This window comes from Mytilus galloprovincialis, chromosome 1, assembly GCF_965363235.1.
Source record: "Mytilus galloprovincialis chromosome 1, xbMytGall1.hap1.1, whole genome shotgun sequence".
Taxonomy (NCBI): Eukaryota; Metazoa; Mollusca; class Bivalvia; order Mytilida; family Mytilidae; genus Mytilus; species Mytilus galloprovincialis.
This window is the reverse complement of record NC_134838.1, coordinates 10,714,876-10,738,940: the sequence shown is the minus strand read 5'-3', so window position 1 is coordinate 10,738,940 and position 24,065 is coordinate 10,714,876. Positions and strand designations below refer to the sequence as shown.

At 31.4% G+C, this 24,065-nt stretch overlaps 1 protein-coding gene across 1 annotated transcript; it reads right to left on the bottom strand.

Moving 5' to 3' along the window:
• Positions 1 to 953: 953 nt before the first annotated feature.
• On the bottom strand, positions 954 to 24,030 carry LOC143065106 (3'-5' exoribonuclease HELZ2-like). Its single transcript, XM_076238462.1, has 9 exons — positions 23,531 to 24,030; positions 18,035 to 18,120; positions 16,322 to 16,459; positions 13,878 to 14,015; positions 10,757 to 11,421; positions 9,242 to 9,466; positions 7,643 to 7,799; positions 6,278 to 6,445; positions 954 to 2,836 (listed from the first exon to the last, which is right to left on the bottom strand). The coding sequence occupies exons 1-9, from the start codon at positions 24,028 to 24,030 to the stop codon at positions 2,739 to 2,741; spliced, it is 2,175 nt and encodes a 724-aa protein (XP_076094577.1). The 3' UTR covers positions 954 to 2,738.
• Positions 24,031 to 24,065: the final 35 nt, after the last annotated feature.

The window sequence follows — 24,065 nt, the reverse complement described above, 5'->3', positions numbered from 1 at the left end:
CAAGGAAAAAGGAAAAGTCAAAATCTAGAATTTGACCTTCACCTAGTTTTTTATTCTTTGAGTGAAGGACATCAAATCAACAGATCTCTATCACTTATGGCTTGCCACTTACAAATGAATACCACTAATTTCCAATGCATTATGTTTGAGGAGATAACTCTTACAATAAAAAGTCTTTGACTAAAGAGTCAGTCTCAAAAGCGCAATAACTGTTTGATATCATATTCTAAAAATGTAAACAACATCTTGCAAACCACAAAACTAGGCTCATAACAAATTTGGTGGAAAAAGAAAAAAAAATAATCAGACCAAATTCAATAGGTCATTCCACAGAAAAGTGGAAAGACCTAATTCTCTAAACTTCTCTGTTACTGACCTGTATAAAGCAGTAGCCCAATTAATAGTCCAATTTAATAGTGTGTGGCTGTTGAGACATTCTTTAAAGTGAACTAATGACTGACTCTCAGAAGGATAAATTGAGGGAAATACAGTAGCATAGGCACAGGACTAACTATGCAAATACGGCTGTGCAAGTTTACATCAATTGGAAACTAATCCAGCAACACAATTTAAAGGCTCCAATGAGCTTGTATCGCTCACAGAGTATTTGCCTAAATCTTATACAATGCAATACTGAAAAACTATTGTGAAAACTGTGAGGGTCAAAATTAAATTTTGTTGATCTTTTTCATCAGACCAGGTTTCTCTTTATTCATCATAGATTTTAAAAAAAATTGCTTTGGTAAAAACAACATTTTGCTATTGCTTCACTTTAGGAAGTTATCTTTCAACTCGTCCGTTACCCCTTTGATGCTGACCTTTAGCATATTCCCCTTTGTAAGTCATACAATTTTGTGTACATTATTTTCTTCCGTCGGCGTTTATTCTTTTTAGTTTTCACAGAGAATCTGCATTTTCCATGTGACTTTATGTGAAAGAAAATAAATAAATAATACTTGTTCTATCAAATTTTATTCGTTTTAGCAATAATTTTATAAAATTAACAAGTGTAAAACAATATTTTGTAAGTATTTGCATAAACTTTAAAAGATTAGTACATTTCACATATACATTATATTCATGTACAGCTTATTCATTTTGATTGCAATTACTATTACTGAGTTTATTATCATAACTATGATGAATTTCTTACACTGTAACTGTTCAACTTTTACATATGCTTCAGCACCAGCATGAAAATAGTATACATGATAAATAAAATATAGACTGTCACTGGCTTTGGCAATTCAATAACAAATTAACAAGATAAACGAGAGAACTGTTAACAATTCCATCAATTAATTAATATAATATTATATATATATATAAAAAAAAATATAATTAGGTATTAATATTGGAATTTTACATCTACAATTTAACCAGGAATAGACAGTGACTCACTTGAAACATAAGCATGATAATGAACTGTTTAAAGAATCCTGATGGTACACTTATAATAGATCAATACAAACATTATTGATATTACTTGAAGAAAAAGGAGCCATACTTATAAAAGGTAAGATATAACAGTGGTGGCAATAAAAAAACAAATGACAAGAAAGAACAAAATCATTTATACACACCTTACCCTACTAAAGGACAATGTGTTTACAAAACAGTACTAAAAATGAACATCAACCAAACTACATACCGGTTCGCTTATCAAACAACAAATAGGGATGATTAATGTATGTTTTATATTCTTGCTGGTAAAGTCAGTATCAATAACGCCATTATACTAAATATATCACCAGTTTTGAGTTTGAAACTACCATTTCTGTTCTTATCGTTCATTTTTGTTTAACAATTATATAATAAGAATTATGAAATTCACATTTTAAACAGGCTTAGTATGTGTAGAAAAAAAACCGGTACTCTATACTTCATAAAATAAGTAGAGTTGTTGGTTGACAGAATGGCTATGATTACATGTGTCAATACATTATGTTAGGCTCTCGGAGCCTTATGATAAATACATTCAACAGAAACAACTAAAGATCTACCATAATCGACTAATAATTGGTGAAACTTGAGATCCTCATTAATTGAAATAAGATGTTTTCAGGAAACTCTATTGATTCTTTGATATGAATTTCATTGTGATCGACCACTGGTACAACGTAACTTGTCAACTAACATTTTGTCTCTAATTGAATATGCCCCTCAACTGCATAGATAATGTTAAATATCTGAACGGAAAGACAGTACATACACTCTAGTTCCGATCAGGGAATTGGCGAATATTATAAACTGTGCCTGTTTAAAATTAGTTACTTTTCCATCGTTGACACCTTAAGAAGAAAAAACCTTACGCCTCATAACAACTTTGGAAAATATTTTCGTTTGATCTATAGAAGGTTTAATTTAGATTGACCAGAAGGCGGGTGTTATTTCAATATGGAATTAATTCTCTGTAGTATGCAAATAATTCAACTCCATTTATATAGTCTATTAATTGATTTATAAAGGCAACAGTAGTTTACCGCTGTTCAAATTCTGTTTAAACCATATGATCAAGAATGCACATAATAGTTATCAAAAGTAACAGGATTATAATTTTATAAATTTGTTATACACACCTTAAAATAATTTCTACTACAAATATCATATGTAAAGTTTATTTTAATAAATTGAAATATAATTAAAATCGATTCTGTCATGGAATCTGACATAAGTAACATGCCCATCATGGATATGGACACATGTAGCAATGGAAACTAACATAAATAACAAGTATATCATGGAAACTGCCGAGATTCAAAGATACAATTGTTCATTTCGTAGTCCTTTAACAATTTCTTCCATACTTCATTTCCAACCAGTAAGTTCTTGTTCCCTATTTAAATAAATTCAGATTAGGTTATTCTTCTGTCAAATAACATAACATACAGAACAATTTTGCAACAAAACATCATACAACCAATAATGCGTCTTTGTTGAAATGAATGTTTTGTATTTGCAAGTAGTAGAATGATAATTAATTAATTGATAACAATCATCAGGATATTCCTCTAAAAATGTAATGTAATCATCGTTGTAGCGGGAATCTATCTAACAAACAGACGGACGTTACAGAACCTAACTGCAGCCTGTGATTGAATTAATCGCTCACAATATTTTCCTCTAGCTAAGTCTAATGAACAATCCTAACGAGGATTAATATTCACGCAAAAGGCGATTAAATGCTTCAAATCATTTGTATTGTAAATTATCATATTATCATCAAGATTGGAATCAGAGACGGCAAAGACCACCCTCCAATTGTTACCTAACTTTGATACATAGAAACAAGATTGTTTTTGTATTTAATGGAAACAAATTTATCGTGATTTAGAGTAATTTCTCGCAATTTGATTGGCTGATATTGTCCTAATAAATTTCAGTACAATTTTTTATTACGTCAATTGGAATTATCTCCCTTATATTATTGACTTAATAAAAAAATTAAAAAAAATGAGTTGCTTTATAGATCTAATATGTTTAATTTTTCACAGTTTTAGAATAAAAATCTAAAATATATTTGGTTGATATTGTCCAAATATTGAATTTGAATATATAATAACATGCTATATAACAAAATCAGGATAAATTCGTTACACAGTGTTCAATTATCCTAATACAGAAATTATCGGTTCAATAAAATTCTCGTATTAGAGGTTTCTCAACATCTTACGAACGAACGAAAATCGCCCTAACTTGACGTAACTTGCCGTAACGAGAAAAGAGGGAGCAGTAATTTATCTTAAAATATTGGATTATCGGCTGTGCTCTTCTTCCCTTTGAAATGTCTTTTATATGTAAAATATGCATGCTTGATTGTTTAAAACATTTTGAATCAAATACATATTATATTTATTTAATATTATATAATATATAATATACAAGTTACTGTTCAATCAACACAGTTGAAAGTCTTACTGATCTATAAATTTAAACGAAGAATATATAATATTTAATCAAAAGACAGTAATCGTACAAGAAATTTTAATAAACATGATGACAACATCACTATTTAGTATATGTGAAAAAGGTAAAATATAGATATATGGATGGAAAGGGATAAGAATCTTTTTGAATCTTAGATAGAAGTTGATTAGCGGTAAAATTTCTTTCGTGGACATGAGGTAAAATAAATCAAGAAGTGAACGCCTTTCGATTTAAATTTGGAAAGAAAACATCCCAATAAGTTCCGGGATAACTTCTTTGCCCCAACCACTAAAATCCAAATGACCTCTTCTTATTGATATATTGGTATAAATTGGTAGACTTAACAAGAAAAATAAAGGAAAATATTGAAATACATATTTAAACTTATATATTGTGTCTTTTTTTTTTGTTATCATGGCCTTTCTTATTATATGTGTGTAAGTTTCCCTTATAGTATAATTATAAGTATATACATATTTTTTTTTCTTGTTTATTGTTTCCGTTAAGCTTCTATGGCATACTGTGCATATTTCCTCTGTTTTTCATATTTCTCATTTTTCTTTTTAGTTAGAGGTGTAATATATAAATATATATATTTTGATAACTATGCGACTACCAGTTTTGTTAGGTCTGTAGCACTCATAATTTCAACAAAAACACACAAAACTCTATTTCTAACGATAGATAGAGTGCACCTTTAAATTTCTTAAACTGATTCCCAATAAATATCAGAAATAAAAAAGCTATGTTACGACGTATCTATCCAAGATACTCTCCGACACGAAAAAATGAAACTCATAGTAACTCAAACCAATTGGACCCATAGCAGGGACGTGTGGATATATGAAATATATTAAAGTTGTGTTACTCAATCACTTATCAATCCTTTATCAAACGCTAAATTCGCAATGAAGTGAATGGAATATTTGCCAATGAACGTTAAACACCAAACACCAAACAATCAATCAACCAATTGCAAACTAGATGTTTTGATTTTTTTGATCAAGGACATTATAAAAAAATGTTCTTTTTGAATAAATAAGGGAGATAAATCGAACGCATTTATACGACATGTCAACAAACGGAACTCGACGTAAGAAAACGAATCAGTCAACAACAGAAAATAAATTGGAACACGGATGTTTAATGATAACAATAAAATGCAAGGTTGCAAAAAAGGATATTGAGTTGTTTACTGTTGTCTTTTAAACACACTGCAGTATCGGAAGACATTTATTATGGACAAAATTACTGCTCCATAACGATACGTTCGTAGAGTTTCGTCCGTTCGTAAGATGTTGAGAAACCTCTAATAGGACAATTGCACACGGTATTACTAATAGTATCGTCTTGATACTTATGCAAGTGCTTGCTGTTCGAAGTTTCAAGATGTATTAGGGTAAACATATCGCCATTAAGAGGCAATAACTTCTATGAGGATAACAATTTGGACGTTGTTGAATTTTGATGATCTTGTTATGCTGGTCATTTCCACAGTTTCTACATACCTTAAATGTTTGTAACCATACGTTTGAGGTTGTAAATGATATGAGAAGATAGATAATGATAATGTTCAACCGTGTTGAAGTATTTGTAACTCTTGTCTTGTTTATCAATTTTTCTGTTTGAAATACAGATAGTTTTCAAGATTATAGTCAAACGTCCAAAAATAGCTAAATACAGTACTATAAGGGAAGCTGACTGATTTCCTTCATCGTGAGTTATTTGTATGTTTTATTCGGGGATGAGTTTGGCTTATTCCCGTGTTTCCCTATATATACAACATTTAAGTTTAGTAAATTTTATAAGGACTTGATTTATGAATTCCGCCATCTTTACTCATATTTAGTTCTTGTCTTGCTTGTCAGTTTTGCTGTAAAAAGGGACTGTCGTTTAAGGTGTATTTCATTGAGAATTTCAGTTTTGACTCTTCTTTCAGTATGATAGAAAAACATTTTGGAAAAGATAATTGAAAACTCAAATTGAATATACTGTTTTGCAACATGAACATTACTACCTAACCTATCAACTGACTCACAAAACATTATTATTCATAAATTGTAGGCAAAACTTTTGCAGAAGCCATGCAGGTGAATTCAAGTATTCTGTGATTAAAAGTTTGCTTTATTTTAAGAATTCACACCTTTATGACTTGACTGTAGGTCTTCTACATCAAATCTTGTACCAAGCGAACATTTTGAGTTGATGAAAGAAGTAGAATAATGGTCAAAGGTTTAACACACTTGCACTAGGTAGAAAGAAACATAATAAAGTCCCTAAGAAAAGACGTAAACAAATCTTTGGTCAAAAGACGGTAATTCCTTGCAATTTACAAGTTTTGTTTAAATACCTATGATAACAAGCCCTTTCTTAGCCCTAGTTAGAGCTACATTGATCTGATGTCTGTCTGTGATGAATCCAAGGTTCTGTATACACCATCCCTCTGTAGGATTCTTCTCTATCAGGTACTTAGGTAATGATCTTACCAGACTGAAGATCACATAGTCCCATTCACCACCTGTTAAGTGTATAAAAATAATGTCGTAAAACCTTCATCAAAATAAGGTACGATACTGTATATATTGCTAACAAATTATTTCATACCTTCTCAGCAAACGAATAGCTAAATCAATTTTAAAAATCTCATGCATTATCTTGAGTCCCTTTTTTCAACATTTTGCAGTAGTATCAATATGTTTTAATTTTTCTACGGTTAACACTACTATACCCCATGCCTTTTTGAAAGATCGAATATATAGTATTATTAAATTGAGTTTTACCCTCAAAATAGGAATCAAAGACACAAATTTCTTGCTTGAAGTAATGAAAATGTTTACTTTGTAATGAACCACAGACATGATATGAGGCAGAATTCAATCAAAACTTTCGCAAAAACAAAAGAAAAACCTTCTGTCATAGTTTTATGATTTCACTTACATTTGTAATTAATGATATCATGTGACTAAATAACCCACATCATAGTAAGTTGTGCATAGCATATATTACATTAAGATAAATGGTATTGAAACAAGAAGGTCTGCTTTATATCATGTTGGTTTTATCCTGAATATTGACAAGGACAAAATTAGAATCTTTAAAAAAAATTGATGATTTCAAATTTCCAAAAAGTAAATCACAAAAATACTGAACACAGGGGAAAATTCAAGATCGAAGTCACTTATCAAATTACAAAATTAAAAGGTCAAACACATGAAACCTAACTTGGTACAGTCAATTTCTCATGTGAAAAATAGTGAATTAAATCTGGTTTCATTGCTGGTCGATTCTTTTCTCAAAAATGAGTTATGCAGAAGTACGATTGAAATCGACCCTTCAAACGGTTAACTATTGCCATCCTGAATAAGCTGACCGATTTATATATCTCTTAAGATCTTTTGATAATAGAATAGTTGTCTAACCTGTAGTTTTACCAGGTGTGTCAAATTCCAGATAATGGCATTTTGACAAAGTGTAAATTACAAGTAATCTGTCCACACTGTCGCTCTTTTTTGAGTTCATGCTATCCATTCAGACCTTGAATTGTCTTCTGTGGAACACCATGAAACAACATATGGGTTAGAAGTCACTTAATTATTAAGGTTAATACTAGTTAGTCTTTTTTTCACACAATTACTTTTAGCTTATTTCTGTTACTACTGTATCTTATTGGTTTTAAGTGTAATTATGAGACATGGAGAATGTAAATAAGCATTACCTTGACTGGAGACCACTGTTGTGACATCAAACTTGTCAAAACCTTTCTCTTTTAGTTCTGCTCTCAGTGCTGTACATTGGGCATTGTACTGAGACATAACATTAATAGTCCCTGGATCCACGCCTTCAACTATCACCATGTGTCGAAATACTTTTAACTTAAACAGTAAATAGAAGGTTTGTTTTTACAATGGGTAAAGTCAGTAGGTTAACCATTGACTTATTTACTTAAGAAAAAAGTATTCTTTCCCTTCTCGACATCTTTTATTAGTATCAATTTGATTTCAAGGAGTGAGGGAAACTAAAATTGCAATCCAGGAACTTAAGTAAGATTATTTCACCTGAACATGTAACTACAATTGGAAATATTTGTCTCCAAGCTTTGTTTTTCGATATCACGCACCTGTATACGTAATCCTTTTAAGTAAGTGAAACTCAAGGTGCCATTCAGATTCCCTTTCCAAATTATTTATTGTTTAACAAAAGTGACCGTAACCTTAAATCTATAAATGACAAAAATCGAAATTCTTCCTTCCTTTCCCATTATCTACCAATAATACCAGTGTGTTTATAATCAAGGTAGGTAATTAAATGTACAACCATATAAAAAAGATGTGATATAATTGCCAATGAGACAACTATCCACAAAAGACAAAATGACACAGACATTAACAACTATAGGTCACCGTACGGCCTTCAACAATGAGCAAAGCCCATACCGCATAGTCAGCTATAAAAGGCCTCGATAAGACAATGTAAAACAATTCAAACGAGAAAACTAACGGCCTTATTTATGTAAAAAAAAAATGAATAGAACAATTATATTGACCTATAGTCCTGTAGACCCGAAACTCAAACTGCTTCCTCCGTTTCCTTACATGTATTATATTTGTAACAGCAATGCGTGTACTAACGCTATGTGAGGTTTCAAGGATAGTACATAAGACGATACTTCTAAATTGGATCAAGGTTCTATAGTGGCGACATATAGCATCAAATGCAAATGCACTAGCATTCGTTTTGTGAAGTTTTTATGACCTGGATAACAAAGTGTGCCATATTTGGTGTGGTGTGTGCGTTCGAGTTTGTATGCAAATCCATCGAAAATCCTTTCCAGCTGTTTATACTTCTTTACTCGAAATTAATTAAATAAACTTGATTAACTGATAACTAAGTACTGTTGCTTTTTATTTTCACATATTTCACAAAATGTTGATTATATCGAATTAAAAATGTTGTGGGTAAATTTCGCAAGCCAGAAAATGGGCGGGAAATCCTCCACTGAATTTCATTTATTAGATTTAATCAAATTATTTATTTTCTCACCAACTACAAATATGGTTAGAATTTATTGTTGCTGTCTTATATCTTTGTGGAATTTCGTATCAAGGTCCTATAAATGCATTCAGGAATGAACGACCATTACTCAAAAAAGAAATTACAGGAAAAAAACCAGGAAACACCGAAAAGTTGTTCAAATAATACCTCACAGGTCAGACATGTTGTTCCTAAATAAACCAATGAACTTTTGATGTTTTGATGTTTAAACGTTTGAGTAGAAATTAGTCAAAATGTTACATTAACCTTATCATCAACTTACCACTTGTTCTATTTCTCTCATATTACTCCTGGATTGTTCGTTCCCTTCCTTTGTCTTCACTGTTAATATTTCTTCCTCTCCCTCAACATGACAAAACACTCTTGGAATATCATTAGATTTCTGCCACATCTTAAGTGGTTTTAGCGGTCTTCCTATTTTGTCATTAGCTGTTTTTAATTTTCCGTCATAAAACATTCTTGATGGGAATTCGCAAATACTTTTATTCTGAAAAGTGAGTTCATGAAGTACGGAATAAATACTTGAACATGATTTAGCAACAACAAAAAAACAAACCCCCCCCCCCAAAAAAAACCCCAAACAAACAAAAAACAAAAAACAAAAAACCCACACACATTCTAAATTATCTCATATGTGTAATTATAATATGCTAATAACAATGTTTTGTAATTAGAAGCAATATAAACTATTGAATTTAAATGGGACACAATGGAATCATGAAAACATATATCCATACTCAATTTTATATATTGTGAAATTTGACATCCAGTGGTTTGTTACGAATACACGAATAAGGTATATACGAAGCCTCCTCCTTTTGCCTTGTCCTGATTATATATAATTAAAAGACGACAATTTGCTATCGCAAAATGCATTATACATTTGATAAAAAAAGAAGAAGCTTACGAATGGCTTTATGACTCATCAAATGAACGTTTACTAGATTGATTTTTAATGAACATATTTTTCCTATGAATATAAAAGTAAGGATATGATTTATTAACTATTTTCTCTGTACATAAAACTTTGTAAACCATCAACCAAAGTTTTGCGTACTTAATTATAATCCTGGTACCTCTGGTAACTATTTACACCGCTGGGTCGATGTCACTGCTGGTGGACGTTTCGCCTCCAAGGGTATCAACAGCCTAGTAGTCAACACTTCAGTGTTGACATGAATATCAAAAATGTGGTCATTTTTATAAATTTCCTGTTTACCAAAGTTTGAATTTTTCGAAAAACTAAGGATTTTCTTATCCCTTATCCCAGGAACAGATTACCATAGCCGTATTTGGCACAACGTTTTGGAATTTTGATCCTCAAACCTCTTCAACTTTGTACTTGTTTGGCTTTATAAATATTTTGATATGAGCGTCATTGATGAGTCTTATGTAGACGAAACGCGCGTATAGCGTACTAAATTATAATCCTGGTACCTTTTATAACTATTGGCAAATCTATTGTTTACTTAACTCAACAGAGGAAGAAAAAACAAACGATATTTAATACTAAATTATTCTTTAACTTTCATACATTTCAGTCTTATTGTTTTAGGCTTAGTTTTACTTTAAACATATTTTTATTTCAAAAAAAGGGCTTAGTTTTACATCATACTCATTTAGAAACCGAAGATGACGAGAACATTTGTTAATTTCATTTTGTGTTTTTGCACAGGTTACATATATCTGATATTTCAAATTAATATGAAAAAACATATGTCATAGTTTTAATATGCAATTTAATATTATTAATCAATAGGATTTACAAAATTCTTACCATCCTATACTGTTGTTCCAACATTGTCATCAGAGAACCATCTGTTGAATATCTTTCAAACAATGATTTCTCTAAACCTAGCTCAGATGCCTCTCGACTTTTGATAATTGGGCGTAACTGTTTGTGATCACCAATAAGAACAACCTGAGTGGCATGAGTAGCAATGATTGGAACCATGCATTCTGGCTCAGAGCACATGCCACATTCATCAATGATGACTTGAGCAACTTGGCCATTTGTAGCAGACAACAACCGTGGATTACCTGCTAACGAAGTAGTGCAAAATATGACATCATAGTTATCTAATTCTTCTACAGTCGCACTATGTAGCAAACTTTTATATTCATAAATGTCCTGCAACCTTGTTTTGACGGGTTTTCGCTGCTCATGAGGCAGTTTCTGATTTTCGTTTATTATAATGTTATCTTCACGAAATTTGGCATCAAACTTCTGAATTCTATCTGCATAAGGTTTTCCATCTGAACGGATGATATGATGAAGCACCACACCGTTCTTATTTAAAGTTGAATCGGATTTTGCATCTCTCATTGATCTATCAGAAATAATAGCACGACCAGGTACAGGAAAGTCCAAATATTCATAAGCACTAGCATACATTCTGACAATTTTAGGGGCCTTTTCTCCAAGTTTTTTGACAACCCATCCTGAAATCAAAACAATATCCAATAGAATAAAAGAAAAAAATAAGTCTAGACCTGTAAACATATCAAAGAACTTATTTAATAATACGAAGAAAAATGTACGGTGTAGTATAAACCATATCTATATGATTAGCATAGCACAAATACATGTTAAGTATCACTGCTCTTGTTGAAAACAACATGTTATAACTTTAATGTGTCCAACACGCTTTTCAGGAATTACCTTCATCAAGAACGCCCAAAGCCGAATATAAGAAAGCCAAGGCTGTATAAACTAAAACAGTTGAAGATCTTTATAATAAAATATGACATAAAATAATAGCCAAATATTTCTACGGGCAGCTTTGCATGAGGGACTTGAAACTTTAGGATCTTTATAATTTCAAAATTTATAAATGAGCAGATATTTTTTTAATGATGTGAGTACCGAAGTACTGACTAATGAGCTGATGATACTCTCCGGAACTGATATTTCACCAGTAGAGGTGCTATCAGTAGTTCTTCAAATATTTAAAAAAATAATTCCCGACTGATCAGAATTTCTTGCTTGTTTAATTAGGCTCAGCATTTTGTACATTCTTTTTCTCAGTAGCCTGTTGCAAATGTGTTTTTCATGGTTTTTATAACCAAAGTGAACAGAATTAGTTTGATTATATTCAATTTATACATACATAAATCAAACTTCCCGTTCAACAAGTTTAAGAAAGTAGTGATTATTTGAATTATAACCCAGTATAATATTTAGCATCTTCTCAATATTTAGGTTTAATTGATATTAACTATTTAATAACCTATTGGATAAGGAGAGGGTTAATAGTTCAAAATAGTTTAACCATTACTGATTCAATATGCCACAAGCCAAACGTAGACCATATTTTGTTAATGAATAGCTCTCCAGTGATGCCCGAGATCTAGAACTTCGAAAGACCATAACCGACAAATCTGTTGAAAAGCTGATTTAACCAAAAGTACTAGTAACCAAAGTTAACAATACATAAACGAGGGATCAGAGATACACATGAATGGGACATATTCATTAACTTAAAATGATTTCGAAATTTCATGACAGCAAATCAATATAAAACAACATCCTTATTTTAGGCTAGTAATGGGAAGCTGTATAGAATCTTCAACTGCGTCGAGTGTGATACGATATTGTGAAGTGTTTGAAATTAACGGTCGAGAGTGAAGAATCATCGTATTTCATTTGGTGGTGGAATCCGTTTCACTAATGGTTTTAATACGATTTACAGACATTCATACTCATTAGTTTCGAATGATCTTTATTTTTTTCTATGTGACGCAATCAGGAAAAATGTCTCATGATAGCATAGACATAAACCTAGCACTAAAAGTCACTTTTGGTCAAGTTTATATGAAACTCATGAAGTCCTTTGACAAATTATCTTATGGTCTTGTGTATATATGACTTATATCAAAATGATACACCAAGAAACAAAAACAGAAAGAAATTATAAATACTTCTAATCAAAGAACAGTTAGTGAGCAAGCTCAAATACCACTCGACCCCATTTAAACTATAATCTAAAAGTAATAAAGTCTTCTGCAAATTGAGTTTTAGTAAGTATTACCTTGATTTTAGACCAATTTACCTGCTAATAGTTATCAAAAGTACCAGGATTGTAATTTAGTACGCCAGACGCGCGTTTCGTCTACATAAGACTCATCAGTGACGCTCAAAAAAGTAGTTATGTTCCTATTTATCCTCTTTATATTGGTTAACTCGCATTCGAGTTAGGTTGAAGTTTTCTATAACAAATGTATACACCCTAAAACCACTTTTTAAATTCACGTTTTAAGGTAATTTGACTCATACCTGGTATTTCACGTGACTATATATCCAGACACAATAATATTGCAATTTGTATATGTAATATTTGATTTAGACACCATAAAACCCTTTCAGCACAAAGTTGCAAACAGCTCTAGTTTTAGTTAAGAGTTATTCTTATATGCCATTCATCTTTGTAATAATAACTTGATTTATTCAGCATTTGCCAAACCGAATTGTTCAGACATGTCATTCATCAAGATCATGCTTAACAGCAGAAGTTAATAGATAAAGGAAGATGTGATGTGAGTACGATTGAGCCAACTCTCCATTCAAATAACAATTTTTAAAAAGTAAACCACTATAGGTCAATGTACGGCCTTCAACACGGAGCTGTGGCTCACATCGAACAACAAGCTATAAATGACCCCAAAATTACTAGTGTAAAACCATCCAACGGGAAAACCAAAGGTCTAATCTATATAAAAAACTAGAAACGAGAAACACGTATAAATACATAAACAAACGACAACTACTAAGCCCAGATATGATGGTTTATAAAAAATATCACTTTACTAAAGTCATTTTTCATACATCCTACGTGTCATTGGTGATCTATTTATAAAAAATTCTGATTTAAATATAATTCGAGCATAATCAAACATACTTGCTACTAGATCAACAGATTTATTTGATGGTCCACAGAAAATCACACGTCTTCTTTTCCCATCCTTTTCGTCATATAGTTTGTTCAGTCTATTAAATAAGTACACAAGTTTTACTCCTGTGAAGGTCTTCCCAGTACCTGAAATTGATATAAAATATGTGCATACTGCTTAAACATTACTCGTTTAAAGAGGCATTAGCTGTAAAATCATCATCACCGATTTGACTCAAACTCTTATGTTTGATTTTAACATACTAAAACGTATATTCAAATTATATTTAGCCTGAAATTAACAGTCAACAATGAATGTGCTCGATAATATATATCTGAATTTTGTGTGAATTTCAGTGTAGATGTCATCTTATTATCTATCGAGTTGGTCACTTAACCTGATATAAACATAAACATCAATTTAAATAGATCGGCGAACTCGTGTTATTAGATTTGTCGATGTCTGTTTGATTCTATGTTAAAAATTAAAACCAAAAATCAATTATAGTTTTTACATGTATAGGAATTGTTTTTTTGTGGAGCGAGTCAGTGAATGAAATGGTTCACCTTTTTTCGCTTTCAATGTTGACATTCTTTTCGTTTTTATGGCTGGATACAACTAATTTATGCATAACTAATTTATAGCTAATAGGTGAAGTTGAAGGTCACATTACTATGGATGTTCGAATTTCCACTTGCAGGTGAATAATTCACCAGGGCTGGTTTTGTTTTGCATATTTAGACGAAATTGACTCTAATTTGCTGCTAAAAGCGAATTATTATTTCTTTATTTCACTTTTAAATCAAACACTATTTTTTTATCTCGTGACTAGTGCTCCTTTAAAGATTAGCTAAAGAATCATTTACATAAACCTTAAAAAAGGATTGACTATAAATAGATTTAAATGTCATAAAATTGGCATGTGACCATGACAGAACCCAAATTAAACATGTTAGGTTAGACCAATGTCTTTCCTGATTAAGGCAAAGAATTACAACGAAAAGTTTGATATAACAAGAAATTCATGATATAATCTAACAAAGCTTTTCAGACAATAAAAATGCAACTACCTTAATGTGCTTTCCTGCGTTTTACTCAATATGAATTTTATATTTCAAAGGCTTTATCATTATATATTGCATTAATTTGAAAAGTTCTGAAAATAACAAACTTTTTGATTTTATTTTGATTAGCTTACTATGACGACCACTTTTTTTATTTTTATGTTTTTCAGAAATAATGAAATAATTGAAATGTAAACTAACAAAAATAACGACATCCAAAGGAAATTTAACACAAAAAGTCCTTTATAAATTGTCAAAATTAAAAGCTCAAATTTTCTAAGGAATGGAAAAAAAAATCTAAGTGACCAGTGAAACTCCATTTTAAATATTCGGTATACAGGAAATTAATTAAAGATAAATATGAAAATACATCACACAGTATAGCATGTCAAATGCAGCTTGATTGCAATTGAAAGAAAAAATCTAAATTCCTTGTAAGAAGTCAAATGACGAATTTAGCCATATCATATTATACAGAAGTATAATAACAAAAGAAAATGTCTGCAAGGAGAGGCTCTTATCTGTTAAGAAGACAATAACAATCAAAGAGTAAACAAAGGACATTTACATCCACAGTTATAAATAATAAATAAGAAACGACACGAACTCCACTAAAAACCGGGAGGGAAATCGGGTGCTCCGGAAGGGTAAGCATTTCCTGCACCGTATACGGCACCCGTCGTGTTATTTCTGTGTTCAGTACGGTAATGATGGAAGGTTACTATGACTGAGGAAGAATATCAGATATGATTTCTGACACACTTTTGTCATAATGGCCCTTCTTTCATTTAGCAAACAACAGTGAAATGATATGTTCCAAATTTATTATAGGTGTCATTTACTATTTAACATTAAGGAATTTAGAATTTTGCAGAAGATAGTTTATAAGATTATATTTGACCTTTTATTTATATTGTAGTACAGTGTGGAGTACTTATAGAACTGAGTGTTGAACCAGAATCTTAAAATTACTATAATATATTCGAACACAGACCATTCTAAACTTCACATGTGGAACACATTTGAACAGAGAATAAAAAAGAATGACATGTTTGTATTGACACTTATGTGTATCAAAAAGTAAGATATCAAACACACTTCCCTCCAATAAAAACTCAAAACCGAAAGTCTTTAATTAAAAGGCAAAATCTAAGCATAAACACACCACACTGAATGGATAACAACTGTCATATTCCTCACTTGGTACTGACATGTAGATATAAGATGCCACAATTAAAATCTTAACATAAATATAAACATGAAATGGAAAAATTAAACAATATAAATTGGTTCGAAATTAATTCTGATTTCATTTTTTTAATTGATATTACATTTTCGAAATAAGTTTTTATATTCTATGATTGCTAAATCATCAGTGATACACATACCTGGAGGTCCCTGAATCAAACTGAACCTAGACATCAGAGCTTTCTTGATAGCTGTTTCCTGCTGTATGTTGTTTGCCGGAAACCCGAGAACATCAACTTCATAACTCATGGTTCTACAAAGTCTCAGATGGTCCTGGTCTAAACCAGAATTGAGAAAAAGGTAATTTTTGATAATTCGAATGATTTATGTTTCCTAGATAAAGTTTTAAAAAATATCAACTCATATTAGAAAATGATATATGACTCTGTACTGACTTTACTTGCATTTATGTGTACTGTATTCCGGTCACGTTATGTTTACGGTATTTTTGACATTGTCAAATAAACGGGATTCTTGGTTGGACCCACCATTTTCACCGTTTTTGTCTTTAAATGTTCTGTACCATTAGAAATATTGAAGTTGTTATCAAATAGTTCGTTTGTATTTTTTGTTGCATTGGCATTTGTTTGGTTTCACTTCAAAGTTTTTGTTCTTCCGCTGTTTTCCACTTATAGTTGATGTGCTTCCCTCGGTTTTAGTTTGTAATCCGGATCTGTTTGTTTCTTTCAATCGATTTATGACTTTTGAACAGCGGTATACTAATGTTGCCTTTATATAATCGTTGTTTTTGTTTATCTATCATTCTTTAACTTATTATGTGTCAAATGAATTCTATGTGAAAGTATTTTCAGGATAACAATTTAGTATGTCACATGCGCGTTGTGCACACATGGACTCACAATCAAACACAACTGTTTCTGCTAATTGATAAATTTTAAAACATATCAAAACATATGTACACATGTATACATTAAGAGAAAGATAATTTGATATACTGAATGCAATTACTAGTATATAAAACACTTCGGGTTACACATATTTTGTAAGTTTTTTTTTTTAATTATACAGAACCAAATATATCTATAACTATAAATAAAGTTTGCAAAATTTTGTAGCAAAAATGTCAGCAGTTTATTCTATATTTTATTTTACATTCACAACATGAAGGTATTGTTATTAAATTGAAACTGTAGATGACGTCAAATAAAAAGAACAAGTTGTAACTTAACATTTTTGAAGGTCTGTACAGACAAGTTTTAAACATATCTTTTCCCAGGTAGATAACCTTAGCCGTATTTGGCACACCTTTTGGGAATTTTGGGTCATCAATGCTCTTCATCTTTGTTTGGCTTTCTTTTCTAGTTTGACCTTAGCGTCACTAATGACTTGTGTAGATAAAACACGCTTCTTGCGAATTAAATTATAAGCCTGGTACCTTTAATAAATATTATCTTGTCGTAATGTTCTATTGTATTGTTTATTTGTGTATTTCTCTGTCGTGTATGCTCTTCAATTTATTTGTATTGTAGTCCTGTCATGTAATGTTGTCATTTTAGTGTTATATTTTACATTGCCATAAAAGCGTGAGGTTTGGCTAGACACACAACCAGGTCCAACCCACCATAATTCTCCAAATGTCCTGTACCAAGTCAGGAAAATGGCAATTGTTATCTTATAATTCGTTTCTGTGTGTGTTGCATTGTCATTTTTTTTATTATACGGTAGTGTTTGTTTTGTTTTGTTGTTTTTCTCTTATATTTTATGTGTCAGCCTCAGTTTTAGTTTGTATTTCCTTTTTTTCAATCGATTAATGACTTTTGAACAGCGGTATACTACTGTTGCCTTTATTTCTCCCAGAAATTCACAAGATAATCAAGCAAAATTGTAATTACCTAAGCCACTGATATGATTTCCTAATGCAATATTCTGGGCAAGTTCACTTGCCTGTCCCAATAGTTTGATGTAACACTCTATTCTCCTATAAAATATATTATTTCCAGCATATTCAGCTGTTCATGAATTTTAAACAAAAAAAGTAAAGTTCTAGATCTTTGTAAACATAACTTATAAAGACGCTATCTTCTATGTAAATTGTGTTTTGAGTTGAATAGACTCATCATAGATCCCTGGATTAAATTTTGTATTGACGCCAGACGCAAACCGCTTATATGCGGTATATTTAATGATATGTGTGAAACATCAATTCAGAATTAATAATTTTGATTTAGCATCAATCGTCAAATTTAGTGTATTTCAAATGACTGCCATGGTTAAAAAAAACATTTATGTTAATGAAGCAATAATAAAAAAAACCATTGAATGTGTTCATAGTCAATACTATGATAAAAAACTTCATTTTGAGAACATAGCGGTCAATACTGTATAAGGATTAGGGTATGGCCGGTAACAAATACTGGTAAATACTACATTCTACCACATCTTTTTAAGGATAGCTTGTTATGTCTCGTTGCTGATGGGGACAACGTGGTTTGGAATTTATAAATCCCGCTTTAAAGCATTTTGTTATTACTTTCTCATACGTGTGAGTTAGATGGGCCAAATTGTGCTGTTGTATGTTTTATTTCTTTTATAGTTTGAATTCTGTATTTTCGGTACATTTCACATATGTTTTATTTGTCAGTGTATTCGATTTACGCAATGTTTGTTTTCATTGCTTTTGTTTAGTATTGTTTGTTTTCATGTGTGTGTTCTGTTTTGTCTGACTTGATCTTGTATTATTTTAAAGTTCTTTTTTCATATTTTCTATATATACGTAAAAAAAATTACCAGCTACTTCATCTAAATGATTTTAAGTTTAACACAACTATTTGTAGGTTTTCATTAGATACAGTTTTGATTAAGACGAAAAACCGACATTGTTCTTCGGTTATTCTATTACTACACTGTCCTAGGTTAGGTGGTTAGGTGAGGGTTGCGTCTTCAAAATAGTTCAACCCCGCCTCTTTCTGTATGTGCATGTTACAAATCAAGAACTTGTCATCCAAATCTAGTCGTTTGTTTATTGTTCATTATTTTGTGTCTTTCATAGCTGACTATGCGGTTGGTGCTTTGTGCATTGTTGAAGGCCGTAAGGTGACACTTATGGAGAGTTGTCTCATTGGCTATCATACAACATTTTCTTTATATATGGTTAGAAAATACAAATAATAGCACCTTTGCAAACACATTTCATACAAAAGGGTGCACCTTACGAAGAAAATATTCAAACTGTTATCAGGATGAATCATGGCAGATAAAATATAAAACCCCCCTAAATTTTATGGACACCATCCATTACGAATTTGTTATATACAATGTGTGTGTGTATAAAACTAACTAACGATAATTTTATCGCGTCTTAGATTTTATTTTACCATGTCGTTTGCGTAACGAACGTGACATATTCCCTAATATGTTTGTTTTGCTGAGTGTGAATTCGTATCGCTGTAGGACGTGTGTTGGTATATATACATGCAACATTCATGTATTTTGTTATGATGTTTTTTTTGTAATTCTGATTGGATATTTTTTAATGTCTAATTGTTTGTAGTTTTAATTCTATTTTTTTATTTTCAAAAAAGAAGAAACGATAAGTAATCACCTAGTCATTTGAATGATATTTGGTTTAAGGTAGCACAATACAAAGATTTTTTTACTTCCAATCTCCAACATTTAAAATGCTGTTACTTTCTTAAGGTTCATATAAATTAACAAAAGAGATATATTTTTTTAGATAAAAGATTAATCTTTTAAATGAATGCAACATTTTTGTGATGCCATCATTATGTAAACAATTATTATGCAATTAAAGGCAAAATCTTGGTCAGTTCACTTGAATGAATTTAGCTCTATCATCTCTATAACTATACAGGAAATCTTCACATCAGGAGCTACAAAAGGATGTCTCAAATTATCCGTATCGTAGTCCATTCTCTCTAAAATCTGTAATTAGTGTAAACATCCTTTCCACATAAAAGTAAAAAATGATTAATTAGTTGTTAAATTTGATCTATACAAGTTATGCGAAATCTGAGACACATTTTTGTAGATAATTATAGAATAACTAATCGAAGAATTCAAATAGAGAAAAATATTCAACGAGTGACCGAACAACACATTAATTCACGAATGCGCGTAGCGCATGAGTTAATTATCAGTGTTGTTCGGTCACGAGTTGAATATTTTTCGATATTTGAATTCTTTAATTAGTTATTCTTTTTATTACATTGGCAAATGGCTTTTTCTTTTAAAGAAATTAATGTAAAACATGTAGGGAACTATATCTTTTTTCTACGCATTCACAATTTGTTTTGATCCGCCGTTATCGACGTCTTGACAACGCCTATTGTTCTATGACGTCAGAGAGTGAAATAACCACGTTTATTTCACATGTGAAATTATCGGTTTTTATTTAACTGGGAAATCAATGTAATTTATTGCAACCAATGTAACTAGATATCATTGAGATGGGAGCCATCTCTGTGGGCCCCGCTGTGAATAATGTGAATTAAAAAATTGTATCTTTACCATGGGACATGGGTTTGTCAACTGAAATCAAAGTTTTTGACCTTGACCTTTGACCTAGGAAGTTGTAAATAAATTATGACACACCCTTTGGTGTTGGTTTATAAACATGTCAAGTATAAACTTTGAAATGATAACGGTTCTCAAGATATAGAGCGGACACGATCTTTACCATAGCACATGGGGTTGTCAACTGAAACCAAAGTTTTTGACCTTGACCTTTGACCTAGGCCGTTGCACATAAATTATGACACACCCTTTGGTGTTGGTTTATAAACATGTCAAGTATAAACTTTGAAATGATAACGGTTCTCAAGATATAGAGCGGACACGATCTTTACCATAGCACATGGGGTTGTCAACTGAAACCAAAGTTTTTGACCTTGACCTTTGACCTAGGCCGTTGCACATAAATTATGACATACCCTCTGATATTGGTTTATATACATTTCAGGTATAAACTTGAAAATGATAACGGTTCTCAAGATATAGAGCGGACACAATCTTTACCATAGGACATGGGGTTGTCAACTAAAACCAAAGTTTTTGACCTTGAACTTTGTCCTAGGCAGTCGTTCATAAATTATGACACAACCTCTGGTGTTGGTTCATATACATGTCAAGTATAAACTTTGAAATCATAACGGTTCTCAAGATATGGACCGGACACGATCTTCACCACAGGACACAGGGTTGTCAACTGAAACCAAAGTTTTTTGACCTTGACCTTTGACCTAGGAAGTTGTACATACATCATGACACGCCCTCTGGTGGTGGTTAATAAACATGTAAAGTATATAGTATGAAATCATAATGGTTCTCTAGATATGGAGCGGACACAAAGTTAAAGTGTTACAGACGGACGGACGGACGGACGGACGGACTGATCACTATAGGGCGACCCGCCTTTGGCAGGGGCCCTAATAATAGTTATCAAAGGTACCAGGATTATAATTTAGTACGCCAGACGCGCGTTTCGTCTACATAAGACTCATCAGTGACGCTCATATCAAAATATTTATAAAGCCAAACAAGTACAAAGTTGAAGAGCATTGAGGATCCAAAATTCCAAAAAGTTGTGCCAAATACGGCTAAGGTAATCTATGTCTGGGATAAGAAAATCCTTCGTTTTTCAAAAAATTCAAACTTTTGTAGCAGGAAATTTATTAAAATGACCACATTATTAATATTCATGTCAACACCGAAGTGTTGACTACTGGGCTAGTGATACCCTCGGAGACGAAACTTCCACCAGCAGTGGCATCGACCCAGTGGTGTAAATAGTTATCAAAGGTACCAGGATTATAATTTAGTACGCCAGACCCGCGTTTCGTCTACATGTAGGAACAACATATAATAATTTCAACCCTCTCGAGATATCCATGAAGAAACTAATTTCAATTGAAAGCAGAAATTTCTTGTAAAATTTTGTTGTCAAAATTAACATTATAATCGATTACATAATTGTTGTATAATACTAATAATGCATTAATTGGAAAGAGTAATCTGTTAGCTATCCATAAATACCACTTTTATAAATTTACAAGCATTATAAAGAAAGTTACAGCATTTTAAAACTGGGGAATTGGAGGTATAGAATCTTTGTATTGTGCTACCTTTAAGCAACTATATGCACATGCTTTATTTGTTTTTACACAATTTGGTGTAGAAGAATAACCGACTTGGTTAGAAAATACAATTAGTTACACAATTCTGTATTAATATTCTTTTAATTGTTAAAATAATATAAAATAACACCATAATAAACTTATTGCCGATTTTAGATTATTTTTTTAGAAATATACTTTTGTGGCGTTGATACATTCATGTTACGTATAATTCATAATTTAATATTGCTGTATGTATCCTGTCGTAAATAAATTTTAGATGTTCGTTGTTATTAAGTAGTTTGCATGTCGAAACGTACTATTATATTATTTATTTATGTATTTCTGTGTTCTGAGTGTTCTTGTATTAATTTGTACTGTATTCCTGTCACGTGATGTTGTCATTTAACGGTATTTATTTTATTTGAATATGGCAGTTGCATTTCAGTATTTCTTGTCTTCCGTTTTTTTCTTCTCTTATAGTTGATGTGTTTCCCTCAGTTTTAGTTTGTTACCCAGATTATTTTTCTCTCAATCAACGTGTGACTTTTGCGGTACCACTGTTGGCTATAGTCAATTAAATATTCTTCTCATGTTTAGAAAACATAGAAAATAACACCATTAAAGACTCAATCCGGATTTGTTTTTGCTTAATCAAGAAAACATAGAAAATAACATCATTAATGACTCAATCCGGATTTGTTTTTGACTATTGCACAGCAGTGTACTACTGTTACAGTTGTTCAAGTAAATATAAGACTTTAATATATAAGTTGAAATTCTAGATGAAGACATGACAGGCAATCATTATTAAAGCTAAATAAGAAAAAGATAAAAGCAGACATACAAGTATATATCCTTCGAGCATTTCATAATCTAAACATAAGAAGATGTGGTAAAAGTTTAAAAAGAAGATTTCATCATGCTGTTGAAAAGTAAGAAATTAATAGTTTTAATAATGTTTTAATAATACCCTAACATAATCATTAAATGATTAAATAATATATACTCCGCTATCTAATATGCAGAAATTTGCAGTGTTGAACATCTCAGAGGAAACATAAATATAGACCACTGTTTGCAAATTGGCATTATGAAAGTAACTCTATGGTTTCAATTAGTATCTGTTTTGCTCATTTCTACGTTTTTGTCAATGTGAAATCTCTAGTAAGCCACTTCGCTGAGTACATCGGTTTCTAGTGAATTATCATGTCAAATCTACATTTTCAGTGCTGATGAAAACAGAAAAAAACTTACCTCAAGACTTTGGACTTCATAATGAGTTCTATTGAGCATTTATCATCAGACGTGACCTTGTCAATAGGTGGCAATGGACTGTTCTTATGTAATTTAAAGACAAGGTCAATTTCTAAAACTTTTTTGTAACACCCTCTTCTTTCACTGTATGTTCTGCCCCTAATTTTCCTGGATTTTAACAGTTCAGCATGAGCTACCCAAATATACTGGCTTTGCTTTGGTATAACTTTTCCTATTTTTGACTTCACATTTTCTGTAAGAGGACGCTTTAATTTAATACACAGAAAGTGAGGACTTAACATTTTTGAGTACTTTGGTTTCTTTTTCTGAGAGCTGCCATCTTTTGATTTCTCCTCAGATTCTCTTTTTTCAATATTTGACTCTATAAAGTCCTTTTCCGATTGTGAAGTTGTTTTAATTTCCTTATCAAGAAACAAATTTTCTATATCGTCAGTATTTGATATTTTGTCTTCAGTATCTATTTCATCTGCTGAACTCATAGGAAGTTCCTCGTCTGTATTATGTTTGTGGTCCT